The 26,566-nt window shown below is 37.8% G+C and overlaps 1 protein-coding gene across 4 annotated transcripts in view; it reads right to left on the bottom strand.

Moving 5' to 3' along the window:
• The window catches only part of KLHL3 (kelch like family member 3), a 196,021-nt gene that overhangs the window by 158,448 nt on the left and 11,007 nt on the right, over positions 1-26,566 (bottom strand). For 3 of the 4 annotated variants that reach the window (XM_074213498.1, XM_074213499.1, XM_074213494.1), the window contains exon 2: positions 13,130-13,249. In XM_074213498.1, coding sequence (XP_074069599.1) covers positions 13,130-13,167 — 38 coding nt within the window. In that variant the 5' untranslated portion in view covers positions 13,168-13,249. Of the gene's footprint in view, positions 1-13,129; positions 13,250-19,139; positions 26,270-26,566 lie in introns of those variants that run through there. The other variant, XM_074213495.1, reaches the window with a different exon arrangement.

Genomic DNA, 26,566 nt, shown 5'->3' with positions numbered 1-26,566 from the left:
ATAAGAGACGTTATTTTAATACTTATGTGGTCTAATGTTTCTCCCTACTTTCTTCAATTTGTCTAAATGGTGCATTATGAAACTCATGATTTGAATGTATAAAAAATACTTGGGAGTCCTTGCAAAACACACACAGGAACTACAACAAAAAATACTCTTTACTAATAACTCTCAGGAATTTTGACTCTATTCGATAGAATATACTGAATTAGAATGGACAGACACTCAGAATTTTCTATGACTTAGATAGAATGATCTAAAAAACACTACCTCCTTAAAAAGGGGGACAGGAAAGAGACTGGAGAAGGGAGGGGAGTGAATGGGGTAAATCTCATTACACTAAGAGGTACAAAAAAACCTATGGCAATAGAGGGGAAGAAGGGAGCAGAGCAGAAATACCTGAATCTTCTCATCAGACTTGGCTTAAAGTCAACCTACACATACTCAGTTAACTTATAAAACATCTAACCTTTCAAGTATTAAAAGGGGAAAAAGGGAGGGGGGGGTGGAGAAAGGGAAGGGGAGTGGGGGAAATAAGGGGAATAACAAAAGGAAGGGAAGGGAAAAGGGAAAAAGGGAAAAGGGAAAGAAACGGAAGGGTGTGATATAGGAGGGCAAACACACTGAAGGGGGTAGTATTCAGAAACAAAATACTGGGGAATATCGATAAAGGGGGGAGAATGGGGGAAAAATACAAAAGGAGGGAAGATAGCACGGAGGGCAATAAAGAATTAGCAATCATAACCTTGAATGTGAATGGGATGAACTCTCCCTTAAAACATAAGCGAATAGCAGGGTAGATTAAAAACCAGAATCCTACAATATGCTGCTTACAAGAAACTCATTTTAAGCAGAGAGATACATATAGAGTAAAGGTAAAAGGTTGGAGCAAAATATATTTTGCTTCAGCTGAAGTAAAAAAAGCAGAGGTAGCAATCCTTATCTCAGACAAAGCAGCAGCAAAAATAGATAGCGTTAAAAGAGATAAGGAAGGAAACTTTATCCTTCTAAAAGGTACCATAGACAATAAAGTCATTTCAATATTGAATATATATGCACCCAGTGGGACAGCACCAAAATTCTTAGAGGAGAAGCTGAAAGAACTACAGGAAGACATAGACAGCAAAACTCTACTAGTGGGAGACCTCAACCTCCCTCTATCAGATCTAGATAAATCGAATCATAAAACAAACAAGAAAGAAATTAGGGAGGTAAATAGATTGTTAGAAAAATTAGATATGGTAGACTTATGGAGGAAACTGAATGGGGATAGAAAGGAATATACCTTTTTCTCTGCAGTACATGGAACTTATACAAAAATTGACCATGTACTAGGACATAAAAACCTAATGATCAACTATAGAAAGGCAGAAATAATGAATACATCTTTCTCAGATCACAATGCAATAAAAGTCATATGCAATACTGGGCCAAGGAGATATAGACCCAGAATAAATTGGAAACTGAATAACCTCATTTTAAAAAATGAGTGGACCAAAAAACAAACTATAGAAAGAATTAGTCATTTTATCCTAGATAATGATAATAATGAAACAACATACCAAAACCTATGGGATTCATTCAAAGTGACTCTCAGGGGATATATTATAGCTCTAAATGCCTACATGAATAAATTGGAGAAAGAGGAAATCAATGAACTAAACATGCAACTAAAAAAATTAGAGAATGAACAAATCAAAAATCCCCAATTAAATACTAAATTAGAAATTTTATAAATTAAAGGAGAAATTAATAATATCGAAAGCAAAAAAAACTATTGAATTAATAAATAAAACCAAAAGTTGGCATTATGAAAAAACCAATAAAATTGATAAACCTCTGGTCAATTTTATTGAAAAAAAAAGAAAGAAGAAAACCAAATTGCTAGTATCATAAATGAAAAAGGTGAACTCACCACCAATGAGGAGGAAATTAAAGTAATAATTCAAAATTATTTTGCCCAACTCTATGCCAATAAATTTGATAATCTAAGTGAAATGGATGAATATTTACAAAAATATAAGTTGCCCAGGTTAAATGAAGAAGAGATTAAATACCTAAACAACCCTATCTCAGAAAAAGAAATTCAACAAGCCATTATTGAACTCCCTAAAAAAAAATCTCCAGGGCCTGATGGATTCACAAGTGAATTCTACCAAACATTTAAGGAACAATTGGTTACAATCCTATATAAACTCTTTGGAAAAATAGGGAAAGATGGAACTCTGCCTAACTCTTTCTATGAAACCAATATGGTACTGTTACCTAAACCAGGAAGAGTTAAAACAGAGAAAGAAAATTATAGACCTATTTCCCTGATGAATATAGATGCAAAAATCCTAAATAAAATCTTAGCAAAACGATTACAACAAGTCATCACTAGGATAATATATTATGATCAAGTAGGATTTATTCCAGGAATGCAGGGTTGGTTTAATATTAGGAAAACTGTTAATATACTCAATTATATCAACAACAAACCTATCAGAAATCATATGATCATATCAATAGATGCTGAAAAAGCTTTTGACAAAATACAGCATCCATTCCTATTAAAAACACTAGAGAGTATAGGAATAAATGGACTGTTCCTAAAAATAATTAGCAATATCTATCTGAAACCATGAACAAGCATTATATTCAATGCGGAGAGGCTAGAGGCATTCCCAGTAAGATCAGGGGTCAAACAAGGGTGCCCATTATCACCACTACTATTCAATATTGTATTAGAAATGTTAGCATCAGCAATTAGAGAAGAAAAAGAAATTGGAGGAATTAGAATTGGGAAGGAAGAGACAAAACTCTCACTCTTTGCAGATGACATGATGGTCTACCTAGAGAATCCCAAGAAATCATCTAAAAAAACTACTGGAAACAATTAACAATTTTAGCAAAGTTGCAGGATATAAAATAAATCCTCATAAATCCTCAACTTTTCTATATATGTCTAGCAAGAAACATCAGGAAGAGCTAGAAAGAGAAATCCCATTCAAAGTAACTTCAGACAACATAAAATACTTGGGAGTCTATTTGAAAAGACAGACTCAGAATCTTTTTGAAAACAATTATAAAACACTTCTCACACAAATTAAATTAGATTTAAATAACTGGACAAATATCAAGTGCTCATGGATAGGTAGAGCTAATATAATAAAAATGACAATTCCACCAAAACTAAACTACCTATTTAGTGCCCTACCAATCAAAATTCCAAAAAAATTACTTTAACGAGTTAGAAAAAATTTGTAAGTAAATTCATATGGAGAAATAAAAAGTCAAGAATTGCCAGGAGCTTAATGAAAAAAAAGTGCAAAAGAAGGTGGCTTAGCCCTACCCGATCTAAAACTATATTATAAAGCATCAGTCATCAAAACTGTGTGGTATTGGCTAAGAAATAGAGTGGTGGACCAGTGGAATAGACTAGGCGTAAAAGCAGGAGATGATTAGAGTAAGCAGCTGTTTGATAAACCCAAAGAGTCCGGCCATTAGGATTAAAAACTCCCTCTTTGATAAAAAACTGCTGGGAAAATTGGAAGTTAGTATGGAAGAAAGTTAGATTAGACCAACATCTCACACCCTTTACCAAGATAAGATCCAAATGGTTATAGGATTTAGACATAAAAAACAATACTATAAGCAAATTAGAAGATCAAGGACTAGTCTACCTGTCAGATCTATGGAAAGGGGAACAGTTTATGACTAAGGAAGAGTTAGAGAACATCACCAAAAACCAATTAGATGATTTCAATTACATTAAATTAAAAGGCTTTTGCACAGATAAAACCAATGTAATTAAGATCAAAAGAAATGTAGTAAATTGGGAAATAATCTTTACAACTAATGCTTCTGACAAAGGACTCATTTCTAAAATATACAGAGAACTGAGTCATATTTTTAAAAACAAAAAGCCATTCCCCAATTGATGAATGGTCAAAGAATATGCAAAGGCAATTTACAGATGAGGAGATCAAAGCAATCCATAGCCATATGAAAAAATGCTCTAAATCATTAATTATTAGAGAAATGCAAATTAAAGCTTCTCTGAGGTACCACCTCACACCTCTCAGATTGGCCAGTATGACCAGGAAGGATAATGATCATTGTTGGAAGGGATGTGGGAAATCTGGGACACTATTACACTGTTGGTGGAGCTGTGAACTCATCCAACCCTTCTGGAGAGCTATTTGGAACTATGCCCAAAGGGCAACAAAAATGTGCATACCCTTTGACCCAGAAATACCACTACTGGGTCTATACCCTGAAGAGATGAGGAAAAAGGGCAAAAACATTACTTGTACAAAAATATTTATAGCAGCCCTGTTTGTGGTGGCAAAGAATTGGAAATCCAGTAAATATCCTTCAATTGGGGAATGGCTTAGAAAATTGTGGTATATGTATGTCAAGGAACACTATTGTTCTATTAGAAACCAGGAGGGACGGGATTTCAGGGAAGCCTGGAGAGATTTGCATGAACTGATGCTGAGTGAGATGAGCAGAACCAGAAAAACACTGTACACCCTAACAGCAACATGGGAGTGATGTTCAACCTTGAAGGACTTGCTCATTCCATCAGTGCAACAATTAGGAACAATTTTGGGCTGTCTGAAAAGGAGAGTACCATCTGTATCCAGATAAGGAGCTGTGGAGTTTGAACAAAGCGCAAGGAGTATTCCCTTTAATTTAGAAAAAAAAAAAACATATCTTATTGTCTGATCTTGTTACCTCTTAGACTTCTCTTCTCTTTAAGGATATGATTTCTCTCTCATCACACCCAATTTGGATCAAGGTACAACATGGAAACAAAATAAAGACTGACAGAGTGCTATCTGTGCGGGGGTGGGGGGAGAGAAGCAAGATTGGGAGAAAAATGTAAAACTCAAATAATATCTTTAATAAAAATAAATTTAAAAAAAAAGTTAAAATACTCTTTATACAAATACAGATCTAATAAATTGGAGCAATAGCGATTGTTCATGGGTAGGCAGAACCAAGATAATAAAACTGAGAATACTGCCTACATTAATTTACTTATTCAGTTTCATACCAAACTACCAAAAGATTACTTTCTAGAACTAGAAAAAATAATTAAATTTATCTAGAGAAACAAAAAGTCAAGAACTCCTAAGGAAATAATTTTTTAAATAAGGAAAGAAGTAGTATCATGTTTCAAACTATAGAACAAAATAGTAATCAAAACCATTTGGTACTAGTTAATAAATAGAGAGGTTGACCAGTGGAACAGATTAAAAATATAATATACAAAAGCAAAAGAGCACAGGAAACCACAAAAAGTCACAATTTTTTGTGGTTAAAAACAATTTGACAAAGGCAGATGGAAAAAGTTGAAAAAAAATTTAGCAGAAATTAGGTATCAACCAACATCACACACTGAATACCAAGAAAAGTTCAAATGGGTACATGACCTACACATAAAAAGTAAGATCATAAATAAATTAGAAGAGCAAGAAAAAAAAATAATCTATCAGAACTACGAATAGGGAAAATGCTAATGACCAAACAAGGAAAAAGAGATTACTGAAGGTAAATGGAAAATTTTGAGAAAATAATATTTTTAAAGTTCAGTTAAAATTAAAAGAGAAATAGGTAAATGGAGGAGGGAAAATCTTTGCAGCAAGTTCTCTGATAAAGGTCTCATTTCTAAGATATATGGAGAATTGATTTAAATGTATATGAATAAGAACCATTCTACAAATGATAAATGGTCAAAGGATATGTTTTCAAAAGAATAGGCAATTTTTGGAGGAAAACCAACATTAACAATAGCTTAAATGTTCCAAATGACTAATAATTAAGAAATGTAAATTAAAATAACTATGAGGTTACAGCTCACACCCCTCAGATTGGCAAAGCTGACAAAAAAGAAAATGACTAATGTCATTTTCTTTGATAAAACAGGTGATATTAATACAGGAAATGGCATAGCTATGAAATGGTCCAAGTCATTCTAGAAAGCAATTTGACCAAAAAGTTAACATAGCCTTTGTCTCAGCAATTTAAACTTGTGCTTGAATACTACAATTAAGTCTATACTCCAAAGAGAAAAAGGGAAAAAAATTTCAAACATACAAAATGTTATACCACCTCTTTTTTTGATGCAACTAGGTGATGGCTGAATAAATCATGGTCTATGAATGTGATGGTACACTATTATGATGAAAGAGCATATGTAGAGCAATGTAGAGAAACCTGGGGAAATTTGACTGAAAAGATGCAGAGTGAATTAAACAAAACCAAGAGAATAATTTAAACAACAATAGATTGAAAAGATAAACAATTTTTTTTTAGGTTTTTGCAAGGCAAATGGGGTTAAGTGGCTTGCCCAAGGCCACACAGCTAGGTAATTATTAAGTGTCTGAGACCGGATTTGAACCCTGACTCCAAGGCCGGTGCTTTATCCACTACACCACCTAGCCACCCCTAGGATAAACAATTTTGAAAGACTTACAAACTCTGGTCAATGCAACCCATTGCAATTCCAAAGGAGTCATGATGAATCACACTACTAACACCTCATGACCAAAAGAGATGGACTCAGGGTGAAAATCTGGATAAAATTTTTCAGACATGCCAGATATAATTATTTGTTTATTAGATTAAACACTTCTGTTGCCACAAAAAAGGTACAACTATATTACCTTAGAAGAGGCCACAAATTTAGCCTTTTTCAGTCATTAAAAATATCAAAAAGCAACAAGTCACAGAATCTGGGACAGACTGTTCAATAAATATTTCTTAAATTGAATTTTGAAAAGGATTACTGTTCACATATGAACTGACCTCTGAAATCCCTCCCAGTTCTGAATGTCTATGATTTATGATGAAAATTGAACTGACACATTACAGGTAATTTTGACCAGGGGAAATAATAAAAATAATGATGGATGACAGATCTGCAGGAAATGGAACCAGATTTGTGATTTCATTCCTATAGAGAATTCTCATATAAGGAAACTTCCTAAGCAGCTTCTGTGGAACTTATGATCTTAGAAAGTTGCTTGGAGCACAGAGAGGTTTAGTGAGTTGCCTAGAGTCACACAATCAACATATATCAGAAGTGGCACAAAGACAATCTGGGTCTTTGTGGCTAGAGGACTGCACTGCTATACCATGCAGACTTGTTATTTATACTTTCTGCAAAATGCAAATTATTATCACTATTTTACTGTGGAAACTAAAATTCATTGGGGAAAAAACACTCTTTGCCCCTGGTCACACAGACAGTAAGCATCAGTAGAAGTATTTAAATGTAAGTCTTCTTAACTTCAAGTCCAGTTCTCTCTCCCACATATTACCTGAAACATCATTTGTCCAACCAAAGTAGATCCAGGCAAGCTACCATAGTTGGGGTGTGAAAGGAGGAGGGGAATGAAGAATGATTTGTATACCCAGAAGCAAATAGCCACAGGCAACAGAAAAATAGGTTTATTTCCTAAAGGTAGTGTTCTTACATATATTATCTCATAAAATCCCTATTTTCCAGATGAGGAAACTGAGGCTGATAAAGATGAAGTGACTCCACATATCAGTTCTATTTAGAAGAATCATCTCAGTTTAATATCTCCTTGTACATGCCCACTGACCAGATGGTTTGAGTAAACAATCTACCTTCAAGCAAAGCACTTCCTATCAAATGGTTACTGTTCACAAATAATCCAATAGCAGCTGTGCTATGGTCCCAAGGATTTCATTCTACTTTGGTTCCCATAAAGGATTTGGGTGAGGGAATGGAGTTATTACTGTTATTTAAGGGCAAAAGGCATTTTAAACAAGTTTATTGACATGCTGAATAAACTTTCAACATGCTTTGCTGAAAGAATAAATGTCAGAACTATGCCCAAAGGGCTACAAAACTCCATACCTTTTGACCTAGCAATGTTAAGTCTTTGTCCCAAGGAGATCAAAGAGAAAGGAAAAAGACCTTTATGTAAAAAAATATTCATGGCAGCTCTTTTTTTGTGGTGGCAAAGAAGTGAAAATTGAGAGGCTGCCCATCAGTTGAGGAATGGCTGAATAAGTTTGTAGCACATAATTATAATGGAATACTGCTGCACTATAAGAAATGATAAGCAGGATGCTTTCAGAAAAACCAGGGGAGACTTACATGAACTTAGGCAAAGTAAAGTGAGAAGAACCAGGAGAACACTGTACACAGTAACAGCAAGATTATAGAATGATCAACCGTGGATGACTATTCTCAGCAGTGCAATGATCCAAGGACTTGAGATGAAAAATGTTATTTGTCTCCAGAGAAAGAACTAATGGAACTGATGTGATCTGAATTCAAACTGAAGTATACTTCTTTACTTTGTTACTCTTAATTTTTTGGTCTGTTTCCTTTAGTAACATGGCATAAAAGCACATGTATAATCTATATTAAATTGCTTTCCTTCTCAAGGAAGATAGGAGAGGGAAGGAGGAAGAGAATAAGGAACTCAGAAAAATTTTAATAAATGCTAAAAAATTTTGGTTTACATATAATTGAGAAAAAATATTTTTTTTTTAAAAAGAACAAATGTCAGAGTGGAAGGTTTACCCTGGGCCCAGAAAAAATCTTTGAGGATTAGATGACAGATATGGGAAAAGAGATATAAAGAAGATGCCAACAACAGAAAAACAAGCCGACGTTCGAGGACAACTTTGACACTGTAGTGTAGGATAGCGGGAAGAGCTCAGGGACCTGACTCTGACACTTAATATCTGTGTCATGTTGTGCAAATAATCTTAAGGGTCCTGATTTTCTCATCATTAAATGACAAGGTTGAACTAGATGGCATCTGAGGTCCCTTATAGCTCTATATCTATAACCTATCATGTAGAAACTTTAACTCAGGTCATTCAACATGTATTTATTAACCGCCAACCATGTCTAGAGTATTACGCTGGGAGTAAGAAGAGATGCCAAACTAAATATGACATGGTCCCTGTCCTCAAGAAGTTAAGAATCTGGTAGGAAAAAATAAGACAAGACAGATTAATACAAAAAAAAAAAAAGCATTTCAGCACAACAAAAGCATTAGAGAATAACCAAAGAATTTTGTGAGCTTTAAGAGGAAAAATTTTTACCAACACGGGGTCCAGAAAATGTTTCATGGGACAAAATGGCATTTGAGTTGTTCTTTAAAGGATAGATAAGAGTTCAAAACGCAAAGATGGTGCTATTCTGGTCCCTGAAGAAGATTCACAGACTGAGTTTATAGTCGAGTAGGAGGTTAAGACACAAATATTGATTATTGTAATATAAAACTTCATATGATAAATGCATTAAAGAGATGCAAGAATAGTAAGGGGTCCAAGGGGGCAAAGCTGGCCCAGCCCTGCCAAACACTTGAAGCAGTCTTGAATGAGAGACAAATTTTAGTCAAATTTTAGGATAGTAATGTGCTAGGAGGGACCTTAGAGGTCAACTCATTCTACATGTGAAAACAGGGTGATTGAGAGAGAGTAAGTGATTTAGGTAAGAGGAGGCAGAATAGGATTTGAAGCCAGGCCCTCTGTATCCAAATTCAGCCCTCATTCCACAGGTACATATTGCTTTTCCATGTGACATCCATCTGTCACTACATGTAACCATGCATGTGACAAAAATGGTACAACTCACAAGGATTATATAGATCACTCTAATATCTTCATACACTAGAGATTTGGCATATTAAGTATTCAGGTCCTTCCTGCTCCCAGTCTTCTAATCATCATTCCACTGTTCTTTATTTAGATAGAAGTTAAGGACCAAGGATAAGTATAATTTCTTTTTTGTTACTACTAGCAATTCTGGTCTTAAACTTAACAGGCAGAGGTTTCTAGGATTATCTATCAATTCCAAAAACCTGTGTATGAGACCCTTGGCTACCACTTTTTCTCCCTTCTTTCTAAGGTCTAGACCTTAGAGACAATCTCCCAAAAATCTAGAGACAGAGAGGAAATTCTGAATGAGCTGGCAAGTTCTGATGCTTGAAAGGCAGAGGAGCAGCTGAGGCCTAGGCTCAAGTTTTAAAGGACAGAGAGAGGTTGAGAGGCTGTTGCGTTACCATATCAACACTCCATTCTCTTGCTGGGAAGTAAACCTAATAGAAAACTTATGAATTGTGTGACTCATAAATAGCAGAGCACATGTGTACTTGGGCTAAAATTGTTTTAAACTGAGAAAAAAAAATGTGAAAACTCTCTAAAAAAACTCATGAGTCCTTAGAATATCACAAAACATTTAATTATCTTTATCCATGGAGGGAAACATCCTTTGATCCAGTTACGCACAAAAAGAACAAATATGTATGGGACTCTTTCTGGTTTAAACCACCTCATTTTTTTTTCAATTGATTCAGCCACCAGGTTACTACAGAATAAATACACTCCTCTTCACTATTTCACCTTGGTCCACTCCCACTTCTCTCTAAGTTGGTTACCGAGATTCCTTCCAGGACTAAGATTTTAAGATTCCAAGTGGGGCACTGCAGTACTGTGGCCCCCAAAGACCCAAATGAAAGCACTATGCTCACAGAATGCTAATCACATGCTTGTTGCTGCATAAAACTTAGAAATAGGTCATAGTTCAGCTCCATCTAAAAGGTCCTTAATGGATTTCATTACACTTTATCCTTTTATTTTGCAGTTATATTCTGAACTGAATTTTGTTTATTTGAATTACATTCTTTTTTTCCATTACTAAACTGTCAATTCCTTTAGGGAAAGGACAATTTCTTAGTATCACTTTTATCGCTCTCAATTCAATATACTTCTTCTACATCTAAAAGTCTCCTAATAAAAGTTGAATGAATGAGCAAAAACTTGGGTTGGAAACAAGCAGAAAAGGAAGTAAAATGAATCCAACATAATACAAGAACAAACCATCCTTCAGATATTAAAGATCAAAGAATTACAGAATATCAGAGGTCATCTATTCACATCCCTACTGGATCAAGAATTCCTGCCCCAACATTAATGACAAGCAGTCATCTAGGTTTGAAAACTTTCATTTAGGAGGAAATCATTGCCTCCTGAATCAGTCTATTCCACTTTGAGACAATAGTTTTATCCTTTAAGCCTAAAATTTAGGAAAGTAACCCTTATAAAAAGCCAAAGTCTGTCTCTAATTTCTTCCCATTGTTTCTCATCCTACCCAAGAAGACCAACCAAAAAAATGAAGTTCAAATCCTGGTCCCTCTGCAGCTATCACCCTCAAGTCATCTCTTCAAGTTCTCTCCTCTCTTGGCTTGTTCCTTCAGTCAATCCTTGCAATCTAATATTTCCAATCCTCACCAATCTCCCATGGGCTCCTCTGAATGACAATGTCCTCCAACTGATTCAACTGAGTGACACTCCCTTCTTGGAGTTCTCCATTGAGGTGCTACCAGCATCACCTGTAGCTCCTCATGACTGTTTTTTATTCAGGTAATGGGGGAGTGATGTTAACAGCTTAAGCCTTAGGTGGCCTGAGTCAACAGTCTCCAGAATGATACCAATACCTTTTAAGTAAAACTACTTGTAAGGGGGAGACGTTAAGATAATGCTTCTATCAACCTTTAGACTTAATTTTCTTTCTCTAGTCATACTGTATAAAATATTGACAGAGGAAGTTGGGTGGAAGTTTCAAAGAGGTAGATTTATCCTCAAGGAAAACTTAATGAAATGAGCTGCATTTGAGAAGGTCAATTACCCAGTACTAAAAGTTTTCAAGTGCTTGATATGAACATTGATGGGAAAATTCCTATACAGATACGGGTTGCATAGCTTCTAGGGTCTCATTCAATCTTGATATTCCAGGAGAAGAGAAAGAGGAGGGGTAAGATAGAAAAGCAGCCCTAAGGATTTACCTAAAGGACAAGGCAAAGGGAGAAATGTCAAAGCAATCCATCCTTGTTAGATGAAATTAGGTGGCTGATAGATAGCTCAATGGACTTCAACTATCTGCACTCTCCTTATCTCAAATAACCATAAAAGTAGGAAAAATTGCCAAGCAAGAAAACATCTATATAGCAAATGCAGTCAAAACAGGAGGGCACAAATCACATGAGTTGAAGGAGTTAGATGGTATCTGGGGAACAAATATAAAGCATTTTTTTTTGATACTAAAAACTCACAGGCAAGAAGCTTGGATAGTAATGAAAACAAACATACTCACAACCTAAGAGAAGCCACACAGAAAAATCTGACCAGAGGAGATTTGAGCTAAATCTGTCTGGATAGTAAGGATGAAAGAAGAAATTTATTCTAAAAGAATTTTCAAAGCCTCTCTACAGCCCTGGACCCCATACAGAAAGGAAAAGCAATGAAGCAAGTAAGACAGACTGAAGGGTTACATTAATGCATTTGGACAGAGCAAAAAAAAAATGATGCTTTTCCTTTGTTCACCTAAAGTTGAATACAGATGCTGCCATGTCCTCAGACTCTTGTTCATAAGCAAAGAGGAGCATAGATACATCCATCCCTTGAAAAGGAAATATATGCCCCTCCCTTGCTCAAGGGAGACTGCTTTATTCAGGGATGGAGGAAAATCTTATATCCACTTCTGTAGGGCTCTTTCCAAGCTAAGTCTAACCTGAGTCTGAGGGACAAGTTCCATCTGAGTGTGAGTACAAGAGAAGATGTACACTGACATTCAGAATCTTTAATCTGCAATCATGAGTAGGTGTCAAAAACATTCTATTATTAGTCTTCAAGCAATTGATTTGATTGGAAACCAAATTAATGAGCAGACCTGCTGTTCTCATAAAGAATCTTTTCATGATATTTGCTTCCAAGGCAATAGGTTCTTCAGAAATATAAAGAAAGAGTGGAGGAGAGGGAGATTTTCAATTTACACAAGCTTTATTCTTTATAAATTTGAAAGGGGGGGGAGAAATCAAACCACATAGATTTCATGCTGTCCTAACTCACCTTGCCTTGAACTCTTAAACAATTAACATGAAAATGAAAATGGCCTTTACTGCCTTCTGTAGGGGGTGGGGAAGGGAAGCAAGATTGGGGGGAAAATTGTAAAACTCAAAATAAATGAATCCTTTCTAAAATTAAAAAGAAAAAAGAAAAATGAAAATGGCAGGCCCTGCTGCTGTTCCAAGAAGCTCCAAGGAGACAAGTTTCCTTGGCAAAAGTACAGGAGAAATGGGAAAAGTACCTCCGCAGTTCATTCATAACCTTGAATGCCTTCCCCATGTGGGCAGGGTTGACTGTAATGGTCCTCTGGTCCTTCTCTTCATCCTCACCATCCACCAGGGATTGAGAATTTGACTTGATGCTGGGAATGGAAACAAGGAGAAGAGGAAGGGTCACACATGGACTGTTTTCACTGAAAATCAAAAAGCACAGACCATAAAAAGTTCATTGAGAGGTTACAAACTCAATCACAGAAAAAGAAATTCACTTGGTGTCACAGGACCTGAGTTCAAATTCTAGCTCTTTCAGTTACTACTACCACCTGTTCTCGGGTAAGTCTGCATAATGGAAGGAAGATACCAGATTAGACCAGAAGGTTTCTAAGGTCACTACCATCTAAATCAGTGGCCCTATGATCCAATCCATAGAGGAAAGGGCCCCAAAACATAGGATTGAGGGGAAAAAAAAATCAAAGGATCTAAATTTGAATCCTAGCTGATATACATTACTGTAATAAACACAATGTTGAAATGATATGGAGCCAGCAAGAGCACAAATACCATCTTAGAGTCTTACTAGCTGTGCTACTAGGAGCATTTTACCTCAATAGACCTCAATTTCCACATCCATAAAATGGAGAACTTGGACTAAAATGAAATTTTTTATTTTTGCAAGTTAATGGTGTTAAATGACTTGCCTAAGGTCACAAAAGTTAAGTAATTATTAAGTGTCTGAGGCTGAATTTGAACTCGATTTCCCTGATTCCAAGATCAGTGCTCTATTCACCTAGCTGCCCCTAAATTGAGAATTCTTAATTTTTTTAGCATCATGGACCCCCTTTTGCAGTCTGGTGATAACTCCTTAGGATTAACATTTTTAAATAACTATTGAAAATGCTAAATTTCTATTAGAAATTAGTGAAACTCAAGACACAATTTTTTTCTTGTCCAAAGATTTACTGAAATGATGAGTCATTGGACTCATAATTGAGAGCTCCTGGGACACATAAGTAAGTAGCAAGTGGCAGAGTTAGAATTTAAACCAAGCTTTTTTTTTTTTTGAACCAAGCTCTTATAACTTCAAACCCAATACTCATTCAACTGTACATCTCATGTACTCAGTTCCACACCCAATCAACAACCAAATGAGTATCTCAATCATTTCTTGACCTTGCTTCATACAAAAAAAGGGCAAAGGTTGGAAGCAAGAGTACATCTTCAAGGAGTACAGTTAATTCACACTGAGCATAAGCATTACTTTCATTTATATCCAGACATAAATAAAATAAATATAAGCTTTTCAAAGTGCTTTTCCATCCATGATATCACTGAATCCCCACAACCTACTCATAGAAGGGAAAAAGGATAGGGCCTGTGACCCCACCACTTCCAAACAAGGAACCTTTGGTTGAGAGGGGTGGAAAATGACTTGGTTACCCAACTTAGTGAGTGGCAGCACTGGGAGAACACAGACCTACTATCTAGTCAAGCTCCTTTGGTTCTATTACCTCCCTCTAAGAATCACTGTATGTTGTTGTCATTACTTTTGCTGGTGTTATTCAATCATGTCTGAGTTTTCACAATCCCATTTGGCAAAAATACTGGCGTAATTTGCTATTTCCTTCTCCCATTCATTTTACAGATGAGAAAATAGAGGCAAAAAGTTGAATGACTTGCCCGGGGTTAAACAGCTATTAAGGGGCTGAGGCCAGGGGTGGCTAAGTGAATAGAGCACCTGACCTGGAGTCAAGAAGACCTGAAATCAAATTTGTCCTCAGCTATGTAAGCTGTGTGGCCTTGGGCAAGTCACTTAACCCCACTGCCTTGCAAAAAAAAAAATCAAACAAAAAGAAAAGCATCTGAGACTAGATTTGAACTCAGGAAGATGAGTCTTCCTGACTCCAGGTCTGGCATTCTATCCATTGCACCACTATATCAGCTAAGCATATAGTACAGTTTTCATAGAATGGAAATATAACAAACCAAAATAAAATTCAAACAAAGAAATCTCAATATTAAAAATGGTCCAAAGCATAATTTAATTTTCCTTTGACCTTTCTGACTTTGGTCTTTAAACCAGTACCACCTGGGTTCAATTCTCACTTCTGAGGCAGCCTCTCTCTGGGGCCCTGGACAACTCTAAATTGTTTTCACTGGCAGAGAACGATCCCTTCCAGGAGTTTCCTTCATTAATCACAGGTCTAATGCCTCTCCTTCATTCTTCCATAGGCTTTCAGGATCTTGATATCTGTTTTCTTTGCTCAAGATTATGAACAACAGTCTAAATGAACTCTTGTATGTCTGAGTTTTCTGAGAGTCTGATTTCAGAATAAATTGGAGTTGAGGGATAGGTTCAAAGGAAAAAAAAAAACAAAAAACACACATATCAAAGGATAGCACACATCCCTGGTGATGGAAAGAGAACACAAGCTAGAACATAAGATCAAAAAAAGGAGTCACCCAAAGCAATAGACTTTAAAAAAAAATCACTGACAATGACACAATCTTCCCATAACTGCTCTGGACTCCAACCATGATGACATCATAATTTTGGGGTCTAGAGGGTAGGCACTGGAAGAGGAATATCAGGCTCAGCTAAAGGATCTCCAAACAGTTAATGGGTCCTTTGGTGTCAATCTCCACAGATCTGCTATTTTGTCCATGTGAACAGAGGAGTCTTTCATTCACATCCAGCTGCCCACGCAGGAAATGACTGAAGTTAAAATTCTTTGATCTTTGAGAATCAAGTCGATCCAACATCACAAAATTAAAAAGCAAGGAACACAGCACCTCAGTCCTTGATGATTCCCTTCAGGGATATATAGAATTGTCCGTTTAAGCCAATTTCCACAGACTCAGGAGTCAGAGACATCATGGTATGGTAAAAAGACAGTTTTGAACATTGATCAGAAAAGATCCTCTAGTCTTCAAGGATAGATCACGGCAACCATATCCTCCCTCTACTACAACTCTTTAATTACTAAAGAGTCCTGGATGAAATCACAGAAATATGCCAATTGGGCCCATTGCAATTTGGTCATTATCTAATCTCACCTGAGCCCTTAGTCTCCGTTCTTTCTTGATTAACTTCATTCAGTTTCTCTTCTCAAGGTCCCAATGCCATCCCATATCTCAATCTCTCAATAGATGACCCAGTCTTCTGATTGAGAAAATCAAGGCTATTCTATTTCTTATGAGTTACTTCATATCCCCCATTCCATACTTCAAAGGACTTTTGCATAATGATCAGAGCTTTCTTCTTTTGCTGCAGTCTCTGGAGAAGAGGCAGCCCTTATCCTTGTCACAACTAACCCTTCTCTTTGTGTCCTTGCTCCCATCCCCTCATCTTCCTCAATAGTGTATGTCCTTTCAAAATTGTTTATATTCTCTCCCTCCTTCTACCTTTTCTTCCCCCTCTCAATTTCAATCTCTCCTTATCTGTTTCTTTTCTCACCTCCAACAAATATGTAAATCGCTCTCATCCTTTAAAAAGAAAAAAACTTCAAAGGAGTCTGCCATCCCTTCAAATTATCATCCTCTCCCTTTCATCTGTAACTGATAAAAGACACATACATTTCTGAAACACCCATTAACTGACTAAATCTGACTAAAAGGCCCTCTAAAAGGTTACTAAAGATCTCTTAACTGCTAAATCAAATGGTCTTTTTCTCAGTCCTAATCTTCCTTAACCCCTCTACATCTTTTAATGTTTATGATCACCCTTTCTCTCCCTTGGCTTAGGCAGAAATGCTTTCTTCCCATTTAACCTCCATTTCTAAATCTTCATTCTCAGATTATCATTCATCTCCTAACCAATAAGTGTCAGATGTCTCTCAAGGCCTTTCATCCAGGGTCCTCTTCACTTCTTTCTCTACACTCCCTTCCTGATAAAGCCCTTCTGTTTACAGAAGTGAAATTATTCCTTCTAAGTGAAAAAATTTAAAATCTGTATTTCCAGACCTAATTTCTTTTTGAACTCCAGTCCTTCCTAACATCCCCAGTAGTATTCTGGACAACTTCAGCTGGGTGGCTTGCCCCTGTATCCAACCAAGTGTCTAAAACAAACACATCATTTTCTCCCCTGAATCCTGCCCTTCCTCCAAACTTCAAATCCTAGCTCTGCCTCTTCCTGACTCTAAGCAAGTCACTTAAGTCTCTGGGTCTAAGTTTGTTTCCTCCTATGTAAAATAAAGGGGTTACACTAGATAATCTCTCAGGTGCACTTTAGTTCCCAGGCCCACTACCAAGTAAAACTAATGATCCATTATGTGGATGATCAGAAAGTCAACCTACTGCAATATTCCAGTAAATGGAAGCTCTCCAGACCTTGCCATCCACCTTGCCACTCCACTCTAAGGACCTCCAGGCCCCTCTACCTACCTCTATTAGTGCACCTTAAGGATTTCTAAATTAATTCTTCTATCACCAAACTCTGTGGGCTTCTGTCTTCCTCTATGTGTTATATGTTACCCCATGACAGACAGGATGAGAGATTGTTCTAAAAGATCTTTCTAGCCTACATTTCCACACTTCCATTCTGCAACCTATTCTAGCAAGAGCTCTATGATGAAATCCTGGACTATGACCTCTAAATTAATCCCTTCATTGTACATAGAGGGGAAAATGAAGCCCAGAGAGAGGAAATGACTTGCCCCAGATAACAAAAGTAATAAGTAACAAAGTCAGATTCTCCGAGTACAGCATTTGTTTCTTTTCTTGTTCGACCATGCCTGGCTCAGAAAGTTGGCATTATAGATGGGGGTAGCCCAAACAGATTCCAGGATTCCCTCTTCTTACAAAGGATGAACCAAAGGAGAAATGACTTTTCTAGTGTCACATGGTTGAGCTGAGAGCATTCCAGACTTTTACCATCTATTGTTACCTCCTTGAGAATTAAAATTCACATCTCCAGTTTCCTAATCCAATCCCCTTTTCATGCTCACTCTGCCTGCTCTCTTGCAGTAGCTTCCTACCTAACTTGCTTTCTGTCTCAAGCCTCTTCCCTCCTTCAGTGTTTCTCCCACCTGGCTACAGACTAATATCCCAGAAAGACCACTTTCATCTTGTCACACCCAACTGGAAAGGCATTCTGATTCCTATGTTGATTAGGACCATATTGCGTAGGTACTCAAAGTCCACCACAAGCAAGCTTTTCAGCATTATCTCCTACCATTCTTCAACTTTCACATCTTCACTATGCACTAACCCCCCAAATATCTTACTTTTCCACTTCCATACTATGATTTCTTCCTTCAACCACTCTAGACACTTAAACTATTGCTTATCCTTCAAGTCACTTCACTTCTCTAAAGTTTAATGTCTTCACCTGCAAAACAGGGAGGATGTTACCTACACTACTTACTTCCCAGGGTAATAAACTTTTTAAAGTACTATATAAATGTTAACAGAGCAGATTAGTGATGTAGTGGAAAGAGAACTGACCCTGGAGTCAGGAGGATCTGAGTTCAAACCTGGACTCAGATGCTTGATACTTACTAGCTGTGTGACCTTAGGCAAGTCATTTAACCCCATTACCTTGCAACCCCCCCTCCCAAAAAAAGCATATAAATGCTAGTTATTACAAACTCTCTCCCAAGAAGTCTTTCCTATATCCCCCTTTTCTCCCAATCAATAATATTTATCCTTAAACCTCCCATAGCACTTTTTTGATTCTTCAAAGTACTTAACATGTAATGTTATATATTATAGTTACTTACATTGGCATTTTAATCAGTTAATAACATTTATTAAACACCTATCATTGTACCAGACCAGGTGCTACAGTGGCTAGAGGCACCAACTTTGGATATAGGAGGACCTGAATTCAAATCCAACCTCAGACACATGACCCTTACTAGCTGTGTGACCTTAGACAAGTCACTTAACCCTGACTGCCTCCCATCCAGGGCTACATCCAGTCATCCTGATCCATATTTGAACACTAGATCCAGGTGGTTCTGTAGGAGAAAGCAAAGCTGATGATTAGCACAACCCACTCCATGAATTCAATTCATGTGCATGTCATGGCCTCACCTGCTTGACAACATGGTCTTCTTCCAAAACAACGGACAAGGGGCAGCTAGGTGGCGTAGTGGATAGAGCACTGGCCTTGGAGTCAGGAGTACCTGAGTTCAAATCCGGCCTCAGACACTTAATAATTACCTAGCCCTGTGGCCTTGGGCAAGCCACTTAACCCCATTGCCTTCAAAAATATAAAAAAAAATAATAATAATAATAATAGTAAAATAAAAAAAAAAAACAATGGACAAGCAACAACAATTGTGCTAAGAGCTAGTAAATCCCTGTCCTCAAAGAGCTCACAATCTAATGAGGGACATAACAGGCAAATAAATATGTTCAAACAATCTATGCACAAGATGAAGATGAAATAATTAAGAGGGAAAAGGTTAAAATGGGAAAGGTTTCCTCAGAAAGATGGGATTTTAATTGCATTTAGGGAAGCTAGTAAGGCAAGCATTCCAGACTTTTATCTCTACTGCTAGCTCCTTGAGGGCAAGTAACATGGAGTCAACTCTCAATTTGTGAGTCTTGCCATCTTAATCTTTTCCCCTCTTAATTATTCCATATTCATCATCTTGTGCATATGGTCCAAACTGAACAATGAATAGAAATTCTCTAAGCTACGTCCAACTCTCTATGTATAGAGTAATTCAATAGGACTGGAATTCAAATAATTAAAGACATTAATCATATTCCCCCAAGTCTACCCCAGACAAAAATTATAAACAATATTTTGGGTAAAATATTCATTTAGACTGAGTCATGGTGAAAAAAAGAATATAGGAAGATGCAGTTTTTATTATTACCAAAAAATGTTAGAAATCAAATTTACATTGGGTATAAATAAGAAAATTTCTTTTCCATGTGTGAAATTTTGATTCATATGCTATAGTAGAATTTCATTACATGAAAAGCAACAGCAGGGCTGTTTGAAGAATTTATCAATATTTCTGATGTAGAGCAGTGTAGCCTCAAATATCTAGGTCTTTAGATTTATTAAATTCTAAAAAGCTGAAGGACAAAGGCCTGTGATCAAGCACACTCCAGTTCAGGTCAGTTTAACCTAGTTCTAGAATTCACTAGGAAACCAAAAGGCTGGTATCAGATCTACAATGGTAATATGTCATCAAACAAGCAATTAGCTTTAGAAAATTTTCTTAAAAATCTTTTTATTTGGGCACATTTTAAGAATCTAAAACTAGGGAAGCCAAACTCTATTAAATCCTAACACACAAAATCTGGGCAATGGATGGAAGGAAAGCTTGTCTTTATTTGGTTTGGGGTTTTTCCCCTTGAAAACTGTTTTGCTCAAGTATTTCCAAAATGAAAAGTTTGTTTTTAAATTATCAAGTCTGAAACACATATCAGCTTCAGATAGTATGGAAATTCTTTTTTTTTTCTTTAAACAAATGGTCCCAAACCATAACTTCTGAGGTAAAGTGTTAAGAAATATCTTGAATGTTTATGAATGAGCACAACAAACTTCCTAAAATAAATAAATAACCACCTCTTTTTTCACTCGAGAATCCAAAGTGGTAACAGTGCTGGGAGTCAAAAAACCGAGGTTCAATCTCAGATCTGCAATTTAGCAACTATGTGACCTAAGTGAGTCACCTAATTTCCCTGGGCCTCATCCTTGACTGTAAAATGTTAGAGGGGATTAGAACTTTAGGACTCTAAAGAGTTGTATGTTATATATAACTCTAGAGTTATATGTTATAATCCTATAACACAGATTCAAATCCTATCTCTTACTGACACTGACTATGTGACCTTGGACAAGTCACTCTTCTAACTGATTCTCTTGTCCTCAATTTCCTAATCTGTAAAATAGAAGGGCTTGGTTTAGATGATGTCTGAGATTCCTTTCTACTCTGAAATCCAGTGATTGGATGATCTTCCTTAGATGCTTGTTACATGTTTCCCCATGTACTTTTACATGGAGAAGATATAACAATGAGTTCAGAAAGCATTATCTTCTCAGTGATTCACAGGACATCAAATCTTCCACATAAAATTTCCTGAATCAAACAGGAAATAAGGCAAACATCCCCTCCCTTCAAGGCTCACCTTTGGCCCTCTCCTAAGGCAAACCTTTCCTGATCCCCTTACTTCTCAATGTTTTTTCTCTGCCCAAATTACTATTATGTGCTCAATCCTCCCACCACCACCCCAACAGGAAAATGTAAACACTTTATAGTTAAGGATTGTATTTTATTTTGTCTTTGTATCCCCAAAGCCTGGCACAGTGCCCTTCACACAATAGGCACTTCATAAATGCATTCTGAATGGAATTTTAGGAGGGAAGTTCCACAAGGGTTGGCCCTAGCTCACTTTAACTTTCTTCCTCCCAGTCTCTCATCCCTTCTACACACTTGTCACATTCTGCCTTGATATACACACACACACACACACACACACACACACACACACACACACACACACTGCTGCCATTGCCTAGGGCACTGTATCTCCTATTGTAGTCATCTAATATAGATTACATCACACTATGCCCAGTACGGTGACCTCATACAAGAAGTCCACAAGAGAGAGACTCTGAAAAAAATACAACTAACCAAAGGTGCATTTTTACAATTAAAGCCTCAGTTCAAACTCTAAGCAAAAGAAATCATCAAGTAATAGGCAAAGCAGGGTGTAAAGAAAAATGACAGGCCAAATGCTCCACATTATCATGTATTTCTTCCAAAGTTGCTCTTTCCTAGAATCCTGGAAAAGTCAGAACATAAGCCTGCATTCTTTCCACCTGGTCACATGGCTGATGTAGATAACTACAACTGAGTTAGAAACCAGCATGGCCTGCCAGGGTAAATGCCTATTACTTCTAGCTCTCCAGATCTAGACACACTCTCCAGTCTGGGGAAGTGGTCACCATGGCACCTAAGAGCTGGGCAATTTCCATTTTCTTTTATGAAGCAGAAAACATTCACCTCTCTCCATCTTCTGAAGCCACTCCTTTCAGCATAAAGAATAAAGAATATGAAGAAAAGCTGAGCCTGGTAGGGGCTCCCACCTAAGATTAATTAATTATTTTTTTTAAAGATTCTAGTCTGTTGAAGGCAATTTAAAGGAATTACAGGACCCAAGTTAAAATCTTGGTTCGCTTACTACTTTTGGGACATTCGGCAAATTATTTAACTTCTCTGTACTTTAGTTCTTTCATGTGCACAAATGGCAGGGGGAAGATGTTAAGCAATGGTTCTAGAGCAATGGTTCTATTTCATGAATAAGGAATGTATTAAGTGCTTATTGGGACAAGCATTCCCCTCAATGATGGGGTACAGATACAAAAATGGAGCTGACATTCTAATAGAAGAAACCACAGACATAAAGAGTGGTGATCATGAATGGACTTCTGGTCTGGAAAATCTCACAGAAGGTGAATTATAAGGCAGTCAAATTAACAAAACTTTTCCAGAGGCAATGACAGTACTGATTGATTACAGTTTTCAAACAAATATAGACAGCAAAAACAGGAGGGAGAAGGGGGGAGGGTGTGTGTAGAGAAAGGATGTAAAATGATATGGGTGAAAAATGTGACAATTCGATCTCAGGAAATGCAAAGTGGCACAGTTTAACACCTCCCAGGCAAAATACCTAGAGGTCTGATTTGGAGTGGGGGGCAGCAGAAAGTAAGGAGAACATGCCGAGGTGTGGATAAAGATTTCCCAACAACTTAAGTCCCTTTTAAACAAAGAAACAAGATATTTCAAATATCTTGGAGGCTCTCTGTGGAATATGAGAGAGTATATACCAAATCCTGGTGAGATCCAAGAGTAACAACCCACAACAGAGAATGCCAAACTAGCCAAGGAGTAAGAAACTATTAGAATGGGGCATCTCTGATATTGATTGCCTATGTATCAGCAGACAAATCACTAAATCTCTCTGAACATCAGTTTCCTTATCTTTAAAATGGGAAACTCAAAATAGTGTTAAGAATTAAATTAGATAATTTATGCAAAATTTTTGCAAACATTAAAGGGAAATGTAAATATAGGCTGTAGTTAATAGATCTGAATTGAATAAAGGTAGGAGTATATAGTATTAGGATGTGAATAGGGAAAAGAAAGGAGGGAATTATGAGGGGCAAGAGTAAGGTCTGATAGATTAAATTCAACCTTCAGAACAGGGTGATGTTACATTTTTCTCTTATAGTATAGTTGGCTAACATGACTAAAATAGTTAGAGAAAGACAGAGGATGAAGAACAAACTCAACAAAATACAAACTATTCTCAGGGCATTAAGGAGTCTTACATTAAAAAAAAAACCTTTAGATTTTTTTTAATGTTTTTATTTAAAAACAACCAATGAAAAGTTCATAAAGGGACTTTTTTTCTATGTACAAAGAAATGAGATTTTAAGGAAGTCAGGAAGGTGCTCAGAAAAATTCACAGGACTTGGGAGTCAGAGGATTTGAGTTTAAATCCTGGTTCTGCTAATTATTTCCTATGTAAGCATCATGGGGACTTGCTTTATCTCAGTTTCCTCTGATGTAAAGTGAGTAAGTTGGATGACACTAACCCTAACCTCTGCTTCTTCAGAAAAGAGAGCAAAATCAGTTGGTACAATATATAAAACCCAATGGAAAAGTAAGGTCTAGAGATGAACTTTGAAAGATGAGTGTTTGTTTGATTGATAAGAGAAGGATGAACATTCCACAAGAATTAGTCAAAAAGACATTAAAGAATGTGGCGCTATTATTCTACAATAAGAACATAATAAGAACAGAGTGAGTGGACAGTGCAAACTAGGTTTATTGTTTCAGTTGTGTATGATTCTTTGTGACCCCATTTGGAGTTTTCTTGGCAAAGATCCTGGAGGTGTGTGTCATTTCCTTCTCTAGTTCATTTTACAGATGAAGAAACTGAGGCAAACAAGGCTAAGTGACTTGTTCAAGGTCACACTGCTAGTAAAAGTCTGAGGTCACATTCAAAGGAAGATGAATCTTTCTGACTCATAGGTTCTAACAGAAGATAAAGCTATGAAGCATATGGTGAGGGAATTTTCACTCTAAGGAGTAGGGAACTGTGAGCTATTCAAGCCTGTACAGCAGGAGTAACAGGGTGATAGTGGGAAATTGCCAGATTGAATTTCTCTTCCCAAACCTGTCTCTTATGAAAGTGCTTATGAATGGGACATGTCAAAAAGGAAGTCAGGGAAGCAATGGGTTTTGAAAAAACAGGCTCCTAAATAATCAATGATTAATAGATTCAAGGGCTAAAGAAATCCTGAACTCCTTAAGATGGACGAGGGGGTTAAGAAGAGAAGGTAGGGAGAACAACTAAATCATGAACTGCTGAGGAAGGAGAGGAAGGATTCCCTTTTTTTTTTTTTGGATTTGGGAGGTCAATAACTCATGTCAATATTTATGATCTTTGATGATTGATTAATTAATTGATTAATCAATCAACAAGCCGTTAGAAAATGTCAGTAAAAAAAGGTGGTAGAACCAATGTTGACTGCAGTCAGAGAACCAAGGCTCAAAATTTTACTTTTGATGATTACCAGCTGTGTGATTTTGGACAAGTCATTTAAATCCTCTGACCTCAGTTTCCTCATCTAAAAATGAAAAGTCACTGATGTTCCTTTAAGCTCTAAATCTATCATTCTAACTGTGTACCAGATACTGCACTAGTCCAAGGAAATAGAAATAATTCCTGCTCTTAAGGACTTTTCTTTCTATCAGGGAAGATAATGAGTACACATTTAAGTATATACAGAATAAATATAAAATCAGAACCTTGACCTAATACTCTCAGAGGGGGAATATAGAGGCTAGAGTACAAAATCTGGAGTTAGGAAGGCTTCAAACCCTTAACTATATGACCTCTAGTGAAATCACTTTCTCATCTGTAAAGTGAAGATTAAAAACACGTACTTCCAAAAGTTGCTGTGGGATTCAGATGAGAAAATATATGTGAAATGCCCCATACACCTGAAAGAGCTATACAAATATATAATTACTACCTCTACCCCCAGACCCACTGGAGTCCCTGAGCATCACTTCCTACTTTCCAAGTCAGACCTCCATCTGCCCTCACCTGACTTTCTCTGCAACTTCACACACAAAGTGACCCCTTTTCAGCCTCAAACATCTCCCTCTATCTCAGGGCTTTAATAAGGTCTGTTTCTGGCTGCTGATATCAGGGTTCCTATCAGACTGAAAAAAAATGTTTAAAGTACAGAACTCCATATACTCTCCCCTCCACCCCCATTAGGTTGGGAAAACAATTTTCCAAAACTGTGGTTCCCTGACAACCTTTAATAATCGGTCCTTCAGAGAGAAAGTAACATAGAATGCCCATTGCCAATGGAGCAAGATTTGAGGCATGGGTCTTTGGTTGATGTTTCCTTTTCAAGCAACGAAAATCCATTTGACTGTACTTTCTTTCCTGGACAGCATCTGGATTCTCTCTGTGAGGATGACACCAATAAAATGTGCTGTGCTGTGGGGGTCTCTTCAGACACAAGCCGGAGATACAGCAATGAAACAAGCTTTGCACGACTGGGAGACCCGAGCAACAAGGCTCTGCTGTAGAGACAAACAGTGCAGCTCGGGATTCCCGCAGAGCTGCAGGAGTTGGGGGGGGGGGGGGGGGGAGGCACTCGGAGTTGGCCCAGAGACCGCCCTTTGGTTACCACCGACTTAGGCCGATTGTCATTTTGTTGGGGTTCTGCTCACCAGAGACCCACATCCCTGGGGTGGCATTCCATCTCACTGTGAGCCCTGAGAGCCGCCACCCTGGCTTCCCGGGCAGCCTCACAAACGCACGGTCCTGGATAGCTTATGTAAGTGAAACTTCATTCATCTTGTTTCCCAGCCGCCACCGCCAAAAACATAAAAAATAAGCAACAACAAGAGACGTTTTGATCGTCTCGCTGACATATCCACACCCTACAGCAGAGACGGTCTCTTAAAAAATCACATCGGGTCCGTCAATGCTTGGATTTTTGGCGATTTATTTGTCTGTGTGGCTGAAGCAGTCCCGTTCCTATTCCCGCTCTCCGTGTCTGGAGAAAAGGGCTCCGGGTTTCCTACAGAGAACACCTTTTCTGCGTGGGACTTTTAAATACGGGACCAAAATGAAACTGCAGCCAAGCGGGGAGTCCCGGGGCGCCCCGGCCTCCCTCCCGGGCTGCCCCGGCGGCTCCAGCGGGGGCACGAGCCCTGCGCGCCGGCCTCGGCCCCGGCCTGGGCGCGACCCGCCGCAGAGCCCGGGAAAGGAGGGTTCCCCGGCCGCGCCGCCCGAACCTGCGCCTGCATCCGGGGAGCCGGTCCGGCGGCTCCGGCCGGGGCGGCTCCGGCCGGGGCAGCTCTGCCCGGGGCGGCTCCGGCCGGGGCGGCTCTGCCCGGGGCGGCTCTGCCCGGGGCGGCTCTGCCCGGGGCGGCTCCGGCCGGGGCGGCTCTGCCCGGGGC

This window comes from Macrotis lagotis, chromosome 1 (genome assembly GCF_037893015.1).
Source record: "Macrotis lagotis isolate mMagLag1 chromosome 1, bilby.v1.9.chrom.fasta, whole genome shotgun sequence".
Classification (NCBI taxonomy): domain Eukaryota; kingdom Metazoa; phylum Chordata; class Mammalia; order Peramelemorphia; family Peramelidae; genus Macrotis; species Macrotis lagotis.
This window is presented reverse-complemented; position numbering and strand designations above follow the sequence as displayed.